At 36.3% G+C, this 15403-nt stretch overlaps 1 protein-coding gene across 14 annotated transcripts in view; it reads left to right on the plus strand.

The window, feature by feature from the left end:
* The window catches only part of CCDC91 (coiled-coil domain containing 91), a 331952-nt gene extending 322039 nt beyond the window's left edge, over positions 1-9913 (plus strand). For all 14 annotated transcript variants that reach the window (XM_014846902.3, XM_070494038.1, XM_044775280.2 and 11 more), the window contains one exon: positions 8816-9913. In XM_014846902.3, the coding sequence (XP_014702388.1) occupies positions 8816-8926 (111 nt within the window). In that variant the 3' untranslated portion in view covers positions 8927-9913. The remainder of the gene's footprint in view (positions 1-8815) is intronic.
* The last annotated feature ends 5490 nt before the right edge of the window (positions 9914-15403 follow it).

Genomic DNA, 15403 nt, shown 5'->3' on the forward strand with positions numbered 1-15403 from the left:
CATCTGTAATTCATCTTGTGCATGCTAGAAAGTTACACAACTTCTTCATGTATTGACATTTTTTAACTGTATAAATAGTTATATAGACTTGAAATATATTTTAAAGTTGAAAAGTACTCAAAAAGAAAAGGAGATGTGAACTCTGGATTGAAAGTTTTCATGGGACATAAATGATGGCCTGTGAATGTTCTGGTAAAGAAGTTAGACCTACATTTTCTAAAGTTCAAGGTTGAGGCAATTGACACTGCCCTAACTATATTGAATCTTTTAGAGTTGGAGTCATTCTAAACATGTATTTTATGTAACACTATTATCCTGAAGTTGGTTCAAAGTCTCTTTCATCATGATTTACAATAATGACATAGTTATATTCCCAGAGAGGGGATTTCATATCTAAACTTCAGCTTTATATACAGTATAGCCCTCTTGCAATCAAATTTACTTATCTGAAAATATACAGAAAAGACAAATAAAGAAAAACTCTTTATGGTTAGTGTACCAGTAATAAAACAGATACTATAGAACCTCCATTAATACAACCAGTTATGTTACAGATAAGTCTAAATTTTCTTAGGCTGACATGATGAGAAGCAGAATTTGAGGATACCAGAGAAAAGAAAGGATGGTAGTATTTGGAGCAAAAATGTTTAAATGTCACAATAAAAATATTCATCACTCAAGGGGCTGGCCCCGTGGCCGAGTGGTTAAGTTCGCGCGCTCCGCTGCAGGCGGCCCAGTGTTTCGTTAGTTCAAATCCTGGGCGCGGACATGGCACTGCTCATCAGACCACGCTGAGGCAGCGTCCCACATGCCACAACTAGAAGAACCCACAACGAAGAATACACAACTATGTACCGGGGGGCTTTGGGGAGAAAAAGGAAAAAATAAAATCTTTAAAAAAAAAAAATATTCATCACTCAAGAATAACTTGATCTTCATCAAGTCTGTTAGCCATTTATTGTGATGATTTCATAAAACAGACCAGGTCATGACAATTATGTTTGCATGTTAAGTTTTAACATTGATCCATGGTCCACTTCCTTCATGTCTACATCAAGAGTATGGGGAGTCATGTCGTCTCACCCAGATTAGTTTTCAGCACCTTTCTTGTCATAGTAGTGGTTCTCTAGAGATAAATCTTACTTGTCCATTGTCAAAAACTTGGTGAGACCAGAACCTACTTGATACAAGTAGGGTTTCATAAGCAAAGATAAACTCAGGTTGATACATTTATACATTTTACAGAAGAATATATTTCTTTAAGTGTAGAAGGACATTTTAGGTTTGTGAAATTGGTCTCAACCACTCAGAGCATCAGTTTTCCATAAGTGTAAAAGGTAGGTGTTAGACTAAGCAGTCTCAAAATCTCCCACCATTAAACTTCCATAGTTACTTGTTATTAAAAGGAAACTGAATCAGTGTAATCATCTCCCTATATTTTGCAATTTATTTTGAGTCTAGACGAGTTCTCAAGAGAAATTGATTTGCAGGACATTTTTGAAAGTATGGTTTACACACACACACACACACACACACACACACACACGATTCCACAGTTTAAAAAGTTTGAGAACCATTGCCTGTACTGTCGCCATTTTGGCAATTCATGATGCTTGTTAGCACTAAAGCTCTGAAAAGTTCTATAGAAAAGAAATCTTTTTAATCCTGCGTTTCCCAAACTTATTTGACTAAAAAAGCCTTTTATTTATTTACTTTAAACAGAACACATTTTACATAGAAATGGTGTTTTGTTCATTATGAGAAACACTATCCTGCTATATAAGAACCTCAACAATCTGGAAAAATCATTGTTAGTAGTTTCCCAGGGCTGCTGTAGCAAAGTAGCACAAACTTGGGGGCTGAAAACAACAGAAATTTATTCTCCCACAGTTCTAGACGCTAGAAGTTGAAAATCAAGGTGTTGGCAGGACCACGCTCTCTCTGATGTCGCTAGGGCACAGTCTGTTCCATGCCTCTCTCCTAGCTTCTGGGGTTGCTGACAGTCCTTTGTGTTCCTTGTTTTAGAACCACGTCACTCCAGTCTCTGCCTCTATCTTCATGTGGTGCTCTTCCCTGTGTCTGTGTTTGTGTCTCTTTATGAGGATGCCAGTGATTGTATTTAGAGGCCACCCTAATCCATTATGACCTCATCTTAACTTACATCTTAATTATATCTGTAAAGTCCCTGTTTCCAAATAAGGTCACATTCACAGGTACGGGGTTAGTACTTGAACGTATCTTTGTGAGGGATACAATTCAACCCATTACAATAATGATCTGTCATTCCTCATGTCCCACGGCTCCTTTGCCACACCATGTGTTAGAGCACCCCAGGACTTCGTCTGCTGACCCTTGTCTCTATTATCTACATTCATTCCCTAGGTAATCTCATCTGTGCTTTACATGCCTTCTATGTGCAGATAATTTCCCAATTTGTATCTCTAGCCCTGATCTCACCCCTGAATTGCAGACTCTTATATCCAGTGTCTCTGACATATCTAATAGGATTAGACGAACTACCAATGTCTGAAACAAAACTCTAATTTTCCTCAGGCCAACTCACTCTAGCACCAATCCATCATATCTCAGTAAATAGCACCATCATTCTAAGAATCACCTTTTATTTCTCTTTTTCTTTCATCCACAGTTCTAATCCACTCAAGTTGGTCCCGTCTCAAACTGTATTCCAAACCTGACCTGCTATTAAGCCTCACTACCAGCAGTCTGGTTAACTTTGTATCTTTCCCAGAACCAATCTCCTACGTGTGTTTTCTTCTTCCATTCTTGCCTCCTACAGGCTGGTGTCCCCAGCAACAAGTGTAATATTTTTCAAACATAGAGTATGGTCACAGTCTTGCTCAGAACTCTCTGATATCTCCTCTGACCTGCAGTGCCCGACATGCTCTGGCCCCTCTCTGCTTCTCTGACCCTCTCTCCTACCAGTCTTCGCCTTGCTCACTTTGCTCCAATCTTCTTGTATTTATTGCCAGACCTTGGTCAAACCAAGTCTGAACCCACGTTTTAGACTTTTCTCTTGCAGTTTCATCTGCCTTGAAATTTTCTTTCCTGCTGTTTTTGCCTGGTTCCTTCCCTCTCTCACTTCTCTCAAGTCTCTTACAATTACCACCTTCTCCAAGTGGTCTTCTCTCATCATCCTATGCAAAAGATCCCCATCTGTCTCCATTTAATCCTTTCCCCTACTTGTTATTTTTTATAGTACTGATCTCCACCTGAAGAGTATTAATGTATCTCTTCAAACTGAAATATAAATTATATAAGAGCAGAGAATTATCTTATTCACCACTGTATTCCTAGTGTCTAAAACAGTGCCTGGCACAGATTAAATTAATGCTGAATGAGTGGGTGAATGAAAGAATGTATGACTACTCCTAAGCAGACGTTCTCCACTTGTTTCAAGCCCCCTTCCTCAATATCTCTGCAGTTTGTCTTTGTTTCTGCTAATCTGCTTTCCTAGGATTTCTTCCACGTCTTGCTCCTTTTTGTCTAAGGAAATGCTTTTGTTCCTTAAGAGCCTTTTCCAGTCCCGCTTCTGTGATGTTTTCTCTGCTGCACTCTCCCACCATGATTTCTCCCCATCTCAGTTCTGTTAGACTCAGTCTTTACTACATATGCCAGCACCTAATTGTTCTTTAATTGTTGCATGTGTCTCTCCAAAAAGATTACCAGCCTCTTAAGGACAAGGACATTGTTGTATACTTTTTTTGCCCAGGCCTCAGAGCAATAATGCACAAATAGTGAGCAGTCTTGACTTTTTTATTGATCAACTGATTGACTGATTGATTAATTGATTGGCTCAATCTCAAACAGGTAAATGAAACAACAGCTTGAGGGTGTGTGTGTGGGGGGGTATGTAATAAAGTCACAAAAAGAGAAGCATTCATATCCAAATAACAATGTTAAAAGGACAGCATTGTAATAAATAAGAGACTGAAGAACTGTTTCATTTCTTATCAGAAGATGAACAATTCTTACTCAATAAGATGATGATATTATCTGGAAAATCTGCCTGAGTACTTCCAGTTTCCAACCATCGTGGTTAACCTTTCTTCAATGCCCATGAAAGCACTTGTTAGTGAATGAAAACTGAATCCATGAAACGTATTATTACTAAACTGATAACAAGCGTTTATGAGTCACTTTCTATCAGTGGATTTACCAGATATCCATTCTAGCTTTTTTGAAAAATTAGATCACTTTTTATGCATAAGTTTAAAATATACAGGAGGGTAGGTTGGAAAAGTAACATTGATAAAGGTAAACCTAATATTTTCACATCTCGGTATATCTTGTTGGTAAAAGTCTAAAAGGTACTGAAATCACAATTAGTACGAAGTGCATTATATATATAATACATATAATATATATATATAATATATATTCAAAAACGATGTATCAGATTTTCTGGGATGTAAGCAGTGTTCTTAACAGTCCCATTAAAATAGGCCATATTTGTTTGTAATTGACTTTGCTCTTTAGACCAGTGTAAGTTCACCATCCATCAAGTTGTGTTTTGGTGACTAGGAAATAAAAGCTAACATCTAGAGAAGTTTTCTTTTTCTTTTTCTTTTGCTGTGGCATGAAATATAAATGGAAACATAAATCTAATACAGGGAACTATTGGGAAGTCATGTGTTCTTTTTTTCTCCCCCTAAGCTTATTAATACTAACTTTTAGCAAGTAGTATGCTTCTAAATGGTTTTCTAGCAGTATGCCAGCAAACTGAAGGCATGACAAAGAGGGGAAAAAAAGATTTATAAAACCCAGTTGTCTATTTCAGAGACCTCAGAATTTCCAGGGTTTTCTCAGGTATCTGAAAGAGCTGAGTAGCAGCTGAAGCAACAGAAAATGGAAGGGAAAACAAAGCAGTTAGAGCTACATTATTGTGAAGTGATTGTAAATCCCATATCCAAAAATGTTTGCCACAGCTACTCTGGACGTAATATTGTCAGCATGAAGTCACAGAATACAGATCTTTGGTTCACTTTGAAATGAAAGCCACAAATACAGAACTAAGCCCCACTCTTCAAGAGGAAAAAAGAGTTGTATATTTTGCCAAAATTCTTCTTGCCTCAATAAAGGATAATAAGGTCATGCCTAATAAAACAGAAACTGTTGAAATTCAGGAATTCGCCAAGAAAATCAGTTTGATGTACTTGTTTCAGAGAGAAGAATTCACCATCTTTTTGAGAGAAAGGCCTCAAATGTTCCCCCTCACAGACGTGATCCTATGTACCATGCCCAGGAAAACCCGCCACCGTGGAAGCTCAGCTCTGTGATGGCTCAGTTTATCTTCCTCCTCACAGAGTATCAGTGTCACCGTGTTGCTCCTTAAAGTGTTGAGCTCCTGTTTATTTAATGGATTCTTGCCTGCAGACAGTTCTGAGGAGGCGTGGTGAAAGATGCGAAGTGAGCCCCGCAGCTGCCTAAACCCAAAACCAGTGTGTCCGTCATCTTGTAGTCGCTAATTTCAGGGTGTCTTCTCACACAAGCAAGAGAAGAGAAGTGCTTGGTGTGTTTAAATAGAAACTTTTTTTGTCCTTATACATATCCTTGCTTTCAAAGAATTACAGAATATTCATTCTGAATGCAGAAATCCAGGTGATTATTGTTACTTAGCAACAGTTACTAGTGAATGCTAGTTACATTACACAGTAGGAGTTTGTGCTGTACGCCCTCAAAAGAAGAAAAGTTTTTCCTTTAACTCCCATAAGTTCTAAGATATTAGGTCAAATTTGTTTTTAGTGGAACTCCTGATTATTCTAGGGGGCTTCTAAAAGACTTTGAATTATTCAAGCCAGCACATATGACATATGTACCTAAGTTAGGAAGCATAATAGTAGAAAAAGCAGCCATGAAGCCACCTCCAGAATGAACCTGTGTAGCTCATCCTGCTTGACTGTACCCTCCAAATACAGCCATCCCGTTCCGATTGTGTAATTTCCTCGCCTTAAAAAGAAATGTTTGATTGCTTGTTGATGTGCATCAAAATAATATGCTTTTGAATTTTGCTTGGTTTTTGTGCTTTATGAAAAAAGGGTATCAGATTATCTGCAGTCCGATGACTTCCTTTTTACATTCAATTTTATTACAAGTGTTCACTAATTTTATTCTTCTGAAATATTTGATGGTATGGTTGGTAATATGTGACATTATAAAATTGTAGTTAAATTGAGACAGCATTATATTTGTATAGGGATAGGCGAATTGTCTGTGGGACTAGGGAGCTTAAAGACAGGTTCATGCATAGGTGGAAACCTGATTTATGATGGAAGAAACATTGTAGATGACAGGTTCTTTGGCTCAAGCAATTTCTACAAGATATACTAACATAGGTGTGCAGAGGCCTATGTTGAAGGATGTTCAGTACAGCATTGATTATAGTAGCAAAAGATTAGGAACAATCCAAATGTCTATCAATAGAATAATTTTTAGATAAATAATAAAATGTCCATTATGTTTGTTAAATTATAAATATACATTGGAAAACTATGCAACCATTTAAAAGAAGAAAACAGGGCAAACATTCTCTCATACAATACAGATAGGACTGATAAGTTGGTACCCTCAGTCTGGAAAGCAGTGTGGAAATATCTGTCACAATTTAAAATATGCAAATCTTATGACATAGAGATTCCATATATTAGAATCAGCCCAAAAGAAAACGTTGAACATCTTCCAAAGGGAGTGCCAAGTGCAGGTTGTAGATTTCTGTGGTGCTCCAGAAACAAGAAGACAAAATTGGAATAAATTGACATGCCTGTCAATGGGAGACTGGCTAAATAAATCACGGAATACAGTCAAGCAATTACTTAAAAAGGAGATACGGGAAAGTTCCAGTAATGGCAGTGGAACAAAGTGATTGTGTGAACCCTCCCAGAGTTAACAATTATAAGATCTGGACCAAATATTTTTAAAGACTTATCTTTACATGCTTGAAAGCATCCGAAAGTAGACAGAAACCACTGGGAATGGACTGGAACAGGGGGTTGGTACACTCTTCTGTAGTATTTGAATTTGGGCCAAGTGCAAAATAAGTTTTAAAACTGTGAATATTTAGAGTTCAATCTATTTTACATATATTAAATGAAACTTTTAAAAATTCATCTTTAATCTCCTATGTATCTTTTAGTTTAGATTAAACCTACTTTTACTTTTATAATTAAAAATACATCTATCATTTCCTAGTAGATTGCCCTGCCCTATTGGGGTTAAGTATTTATTGCTTCATTCAATCTCAGCAAATATTTATTGTGTGTCTAACATGCGCCAAACCGTCTTCTAGATGCTGGGGTACAATAGTCAGCAAAACACACAAGATCTCTGCTTTCATGGGGTTTACATTGTAATGAGCTGTCTTGTTATAGAGACTTGTAAGCAGAAGGTGTATTGTCAGCTAAAAGTATCATCTGAGAGAGGAAGAAAAAAAAAGACTAGGAAAAAGGATTAGCAGATTCTATTTCTGTACATATATTAAAATCCCAAATTATTAGAATTCAAGGGAGTCTTTTTTTTTTTTCTTTTTTTGAGGAAGATTACCCCTGAGCTAACTACTGCCAATCCTCCTCTTCTTACTGAGGAAGACCGGCCCTGAGCTAACAACATCCATGCCCATCTTCCTCCACTTTATATGTGGGGCGCCTACCACAGTATGGCTTGCCAACTAGTGCCATGTCCACACCTGGGATCCAAACCGACGAACCCGGGGCCACCCAGAAGCGGAACGTGTGAACTTAACCGCTGCACCACCGGGCCAGCCCCCAAGGGAGTCTTAATAGTGTTCAACCTTTTCAGATGAACATTTTGCTAAATATAATACATTCTTCTATGATTAATTCTTAGGATACTTCAAAATTTTAGTCTTCCAATTTTTCAGTCATTTTGAGTATCAGTGGATTATAGAAGTGTATTTAATAGAGAATTCTTGTTTGGATTTGTCTTTTTTTTCCCTTTATGTTAGGGGGAGCTTGTGGGAAGAATATGTCAACTTACATAAATATAACAGGTATATATTGTGAAATGGAATTTATTTGGCTTTCTTTTGAGTTCCTCCATTGTTCTGTAACCTATAGGCAATGTGTTGTTGGTTATTTTCACACCATGGGCAACTATTTTAGGGCAGAAGAGTTAGAAACTTTTCTTGATCTATTCAATAATCTTTACCTCTAGAAAGTTTTTTATTATATGACTTTTATTACTAAACTTCTTGTTTGATTTATCAGATTAATTTATTAATACATTAAAGCAATCCTAATAAAAAATCTCTAACTCAGCAGGAAGACCAAGTCAAATAAGTCTCAACAATATCAAATATTTCTTAAAGTACACCTTTCCCAAGAACTTTCTCTAATTTCAGGAAATTATCTCCTCACTTATCCTTTGTCCTGATAAACCCTAAGCATACTATAATTATGCTATGTTTCTGTACTGTATATTTCTTTGTCTCTTTGCATCTGTTATGTCTATATGATCTTTGTGGATGTTTGGTCTGTATATTCATTAAGAACTGGTATTTTTATACTATTTTGTATTTTCTAAAATGACTCTGATCAAATTTATGGTATTTCTCTAATAGCTCAATACCAGCATGAATTATAAAATTGTAATGATTATCGTCTCATCTTAGATAATAGGCCAGAAATAGTGACTTCATTGTCTCTGAGTTTAAAGCACTATTTGATTTTCTAAATCCATCATCTAAAAAGGTTTCTCTAGTGGGCTGTAGTGGCATGATATTCTTTATCCCTCAATTAAGTGTATTTTTTTTTCTCTCTCTCTGTTTAAAAAAAATCAACAGCTTGATCAAGTCATCCGCCAAAGAAGCCTGTCCAGTTTGGAATTATTCCTCTCCTGTGCTCAGAAGCAGTTAAGTGCTTTAATAGCTACAGAACCGGTTGACATTGAATAAAGAGAACATGACAAGCTGACCCACACTGGCAATGGATAAATCATTAGACCTCTAAAATACATGCTGTGAATTATGAAGATGCTTTTGTTTTCTTTCCAAACCTTGGGGAATTGATTTCTACTTCAAGGATAAACCAAAACAACATTTAGAAGAACTATCAAGAGATCTAATTTATTTTCTTTTGTTTTCTCCTTTACATTTACTATTATTTTATTAGTAGTAATAGCAGCAACAGAAAGTATGATATGACCCAAAAGCCATTGAAAATTGCCACATAACCAAAAGTTAATTAAATAAAGTTTATAGCCTCTGGTGGCCTGTTATATTGTATTTGGCAAAAGTAATAAATATCTTTACTTATTGCTTCACAGTGACTCTTGATAAGATTCTAGAATGTAATCATACATTTATTTGATTTTGAGAATAGAAACAGCATGGATTTCAACAGCACCTATTTATCTATGTAACATGTATATAAAACACTGACATGATAGAGAATCATTCTGATATTACTAAACCTCTTTTCTGTAGTGGGATCTATGTATTTTCAAAGGCAGCAATTAAAAACACTAAGAGTTATTATATTAACTCAACTTTGATCTGATGTACCACTTAAAGGGATATGTGTGTGATATATGCTTATTTTCTATTTCTGTTCTTCAAAGTCACTATGAATCGATAAAATCATTTTTCTTATGAATCATACCATGAACTTGATCTCTAGAAAGAGGAGATAACTTAGCCATTTATAGGGATTCAGATTCAGATATGAGAGAGATGAAATCCTTTCCAGTACTTCAGAATGTACTTAATTCATGAGCAGTGTGCTTCAATGTGAAATCATGAGGTTTTTTAACATCAAACCAAAATGTTGTCATTAAACTGTATGCAAGTGTTTTGTCTTGTTTTTTGAAATGCTTCTACTTTCATGGGCTTTGTACTTTTCTGGGATCTCTCAGTGTAATAAAAAAGAGCTGCAAAAACTTATTTGGTTATTACTTTTCTTCCTTTAATCCTTTTTTTAAATTAATTAATTCTTCTTTTTAAAAGGTTTTTCTTAAACTTTTATATCCATGGATGATGCTGTCTTTAATGTATACTTCCCCTTAAATATTTACAGTAATATTTACCAAGAATCTTTAAATGTTAATAACCACTTCTTTTTCTCTTACAAATTTAAATAAGAAATTAAAGCAAGCAGACTACTGACTTGAATTGCAACAGAGTAAAAAGGGGAGAAGGGCTTTTAATTCAGGAACATACCTGTAACACAATGTTATGGTTATATTTAAAATTACTTGACTCTGTCATCAAATTTAAAATGATGGGTTATTTTACAAATTATTCAGATATGATTTAGATGAAAAGGAAGCATAGAGGGTCGCTGAACTAAGACCCAGAGATGCTGGGGAGGTCAAGAGAATATCGTAGTCGCCATCTTTTACCTACTACTACCACAGAATGATTTTTTCTTCTTTCGTTTGGGGTTCCAACTTTTCTGTTGACATAGACTTATTGTAGTCTGAAGGAATTTGGAACAAATTGATACTGATCAGTCTATGAGTAATTGTAGAACATCCACCGTGCACAATAATAACCTCTTGTGTTACTGTGGTGCTTTTTCCCCACAGAGCTGTCCTTAAAGATGACTGAGATTAATCATCTGGGCATAGGATTGATTATTTGAATGCGTTAATCCTTCCAAACTGAATTAGCTAATAATCTGTTTGAATGATGTTCAAGTTATAGATTTCCACATTAAGAACTGTATTCTGTCTCTGCTCTGGTTATCAAAAGGACATAGACCATCTCAGGTAGGGTTCACTAAGAGACTTGGATGATCAAGTATTGTGCTGTGATCAAAGGGAAGAGTTTTTCCCAAAGTCCCAAAGAGAGGTAGTCAGATGTTTTGTATTTTCTTTGCCTGTTGTATGATTTCCTGAACTCTTGTTATGTAGCATTGCCTACCTTTATGTTTAGGTGAATAAGACACCATTTTCAAAGGCTGAAAGTAAGAAAGTAGTTAGATTTTTTAAATAGTAAAGCTGCTGTGACTCCATTTTTAGTAGCATGCTTGAGGGTTCATTAATAGAAGAGTTCTTTCCTTCCTAAAAATGAATATCTGCTTTGTCCCAATCTCAATAACATGTGAAAGTTAAAATAACCTTGTGAGGGAGATGATATATCCATATTTATTAGTGGAAAAAATTAAGTGTTTACTTGCCCATGATGAGCAGGTGGAGTTGCAGTTCAACCCCAGAGCTTTCAACATGCAGTCCTACACTTTCTAGTACCCTGGAGATACCAGATATTCTCTCCATGAGAAAATACCTAGATGTTTCTGCCCCATGTAGTCTTATCACATTATTTCACTCTTTCAAGAAGGAGACTAAGCCCCCTTATATACCTAGTTGGAATTCTAGCTCTGCCGCATTCTAATTGTGGAGGGTAGGACATGTTGCCTAACCAGTTTGAGTCTCAGTTTCCTCATTTGTAAGGTGGAAATCATGACTTTCATAGGCTTTTTGTGAAAATTAAATTAAGCTCGTAAAATCCATACATAGTAGACCTCACTGGTGAGGCCACCAGTTCACAATAATTCCCCTTTCTCTGGGAACTGTCCAGAAAACACAGGTGTAGTTGCCCACAAACAACTGGCTAAACAGTATTATCCTGCCGCTCTGACTTTGATTGACTGATCCACAGGGAAAGACCTGACCCCACCTGGGCCTCCTATGAAGAGTCAAATGGTGAGACGCTGCAGCCACTTCACGCTAGGGAGACAGACATGAACTCTGCTTCTGAGGTCTGCCTGATCCCTGCCTTTCCTGAGTCTTGGATTCTATGAGATACCCAAATATTCTTCCAATATGCCAGCACCACTTACTTTTTTCCCTTAAGCTAGCCAGAGCCAGTTCCTATTACATGCAACCAAAAAAATATTAACCAAGGCAATCCAGCACGGAGCCCAGCGCATAATCCCTGGATACTCGGCACTTGTAAGTTCTTCATTTCCTCCACCATAGTAATCCACATCCAAAATGGGAACACTCTTTGATTTATTTTAAGAAATGTTAAAAATATAGCTGAACCGAAGCCCCTGTTGTCTAACAAAGCCAAGTAAATCACAGATACCTAAAACTATGAACAAACAGTGCCCTATTTAGAAGTTCTCTGTCCCTCAGAATCTGGAGTAGAGGTTTAAACTCAGCTTTGCTAAATGCTGATTCATGTTCCAACTCAAAGGAACCTTGCTCAGTGATTGCTTTGAAATCAGAACCAGAACAATGCCCCTATGATGGGTATTATTCTGCACTGTCAGGTATCTATAAGTATAACTTTTAAATTTATCTGACACAGTTAAACTGAGTGGAATCAGGAAATGCTATCTATGCTTTAAAGAACAATAAAAACAGAAGAATTATTCATTCACTGAATTAAAAAGATAGTCTTTTCATAATAAATACTGAATTAGGAAAGAAACCATATGTAAAAACCTGGAAAACGTTTATAAAACTCCAAGAGCAAAAGGAGAGTTGGATCAAAGCCCTTAGCCCCTAGTCTTCTGTTGACATACCAGTAACCAACTCTGCTGTGTCTCCCACTTGCTTGTAGGCATCACCACCAGCATCATAGTAAGTGGGCAGAAACTATATATGAGCGCTCACAGCTATGACTGCCAGAATTTTTTTTAAGCCCAGCAAAACTAAAACTATTCCCTTTATTCAACCAAAGAAGAAACATTTTTATATACCCAGTCTACCATAATGCAGGGGCTACTTGGGCATCAATCATTGGTATATATAAATAGAAGGAAAAGAGCTTGTAAAATTTTCTTTGCTCTCATCTAATTTTCTGTTTTCTTTTTCCCAAAAGCATCCATTCCTAACAAGTTCATCCCCTTTAAATTCCACCTTCCCCAACTTTACATACTAGACTTTTCCTATGGAGCACTTAAAGAATTAAATAATATTTTGTGTTAATTGTCAATTATAATTAATAATTTTTATTTGTTTATATCTATCTCCTCCTGAAGGAAGAGCCCACATCTGTTTTGTGTATTTTATCCTTATAGTATTTCATAGTACCTAGCCTGTGGTGTGGACTCAGTATATAATGGTGAGTTCATAAATAATTGAATCAACCATTGCATTTGTAATATAAATCAACTATAATCCCGAGCTAATGGATTCTGACTACTAATTTAAAGGATTAACTACAATTGCTATGTTTCTAAATGAGGTCCTATAAGAAAGTTAAGGAACTCTCAAAAATAATAACCAGCCATCCATGAATCAACAGAACTTAGGAGCGTTCTAAGATGAATTCTGCATTTCTGAATGCTACTAGAATGACTAAATCTAGAATGCTATTAAATTGATAGAAATGACAGAATTTAGAAGGTCTTCTAAGATTGTAAGTAGGGAAGAACATGTGGAAAATTATGAAGTAATTTCTTATGGTGCCCTGAGGAGCCTGGCCATAAGAATGAGAAAGAGCCTCCCACTGAATGGGCTGTAAGGTAAGTTCGACTCGCTGGTCCTGGTCCATCAGGTTTCAGTTATAACAAGGAGGGAGGAAGACAGTTTGGAGAAAAGATTGTATGCATAGGGTTTTTTGATCAAGAGTAGGAGATTCAGAGGGCCCAGTAGAAATGGGTGAGGAGAGGAGAGGTGTTTGGGAGTGGGTCAGACTAGGGAATGTGATGTGAGAGTCCTGGTGATAACAGATGCTAAAGAATATCTGGTAGTCTCTTTCAATCCACCTCTGACTCCCAGTTGTGATACAAACTGGTCTTATACTTTTGAGAAATACACAGAAATCAAGAAACAAATTCATTTAAAAGGTAGGAAAACTTGACTCAGTCCTGGTAAACATTCAATTCTCAGAAGTCTGGGAGCTGATTTAAAAAGAAAAAACTGAAGCCACAGAATGTAAAAATCACTGACTTCAACACAGCTCAGATACTGAAGCAGACTATAGAAAATTCCTAGTGGCAGGATATTCTTGTAATGAATTTTGAGTTTTTGTTTTGTGTGATATTCTTTTCTGAAAAGATTAGTAACTGCTGGATACTGTAGAAAGCACTACCTTTTATGAAACATTTTTCCTATAATTTTTTTTATCTTTTTGTATGCTTTCCATTACTGCCAAAAATGTATAGTTCAAACTATAAAAATGTTAAATAGTGATTCAATTAGGAAAATTTTAGTTATTGTCTCTGAGCTATTTAAAATTCATTTTATGTTATAATTTTACAGGCAAACTGATAGGTTTTTATGTTCGTGGCCTTTTAGATAGCTAAAATTAAGCAACGTATTTTATTTTTCTTATAATATCCTCTCTTTTTCTCACAAAGCAGGGAAAAGACTTTTACACTTTGTATCAAATCAAAACTGGCATGTTTATAGCAGTTACGTAAAATGAGGTAAACTAGGTAGAAATATCAACTCAGATTTTTTATAAAACTCTGGTCTGTAGCTTCCAAGAAGTCCAGGTAAATAACCAGCTACAGTTACTGAAGAGTAAGGTATGTTCAGTTTTATCTGAATGAAATTGTTTCTCAGTGTCACAGAGATTCTAACTCATATAAACCCTTTTTCATGCTGGCAGTTCCCCACATGAAGAATTCTTCGTGTTCAGGAATGTGTTTATTCCTTAGAATTTGAGATGTATATTCTCTGTTATACATACTAAGTAATCTACCAGGGAAGCCTAAAAATTCTATATAAGCTGTAATGCAGTGTTATGTAGACCTTAACTTTAAGTGTAACAGGGCTGGTGCCCTCATTTTTAGTTCTCTCTTTCTATATGATCTCATTTGACTCCATGGCTTTATATACTTTCCATAAAGACCACCAAATTTGTATCTCCAGCCCAGTTCTCTTTTCTTAAGTTCAGAGTCCTGTATTTAGCTTAATATTTCCACTCTGATGTGATACTTAACGTATCAAAAACGGTGCTCTTCATTGCCACCCCACCTATGCCACCAGAGATCTTCTCTGTCTTTTCTACTATTTCCCATCTCAATAAATGTCAGTATCATCCCTCCCCATTTCTCTCTTCTTTTCTCCCGCACTCCCTACTTCAAATGAATCCTGTCTTCTTTACTCCAGGATTTATCCTGAGTCTATCTACTTTTTTGCATTCATTCTCACTACTATCTCCCTAACCAAAGCCTAGACTTTGCCTAGACTCTCAAAATAGTCTCCTAAGTGACTCCTTGCTTCCATTCTTGCTCCTAAATAATCAGTTCTGCACATTACAGCTAATGATCTCCTAAGACCTAAATTTATTGAGCCAACTAATGTCTCTATGGGAAAATGCATTCATAATTTCACTTTGGATGCTGGGAACATACACCATGTAGCAGGAATAGAGTCAAGTCATCGGTGCAGGTTTCTGTCATCGGAGCAGGGTACTAACAGGATCACGTACAGATGGTAAAAGTAGAACTGGGTTGAAGAAAAGGAGGAA

Source organism: Equus asinus, chromosome 22, assembly GCF_041296235.1.
Source record: "Equus asinus isolate D_3611 breed Donkey chromosome 22, EquAss-T2T_v2, whole genome shotgun sequence".
Taxonomy (NCBI): domain Eukaryota; kingdom Metazoa; phylum Chordata; class Mammalia; order Perissodactyla; family Equidae; genus Equus; species Equus asinus.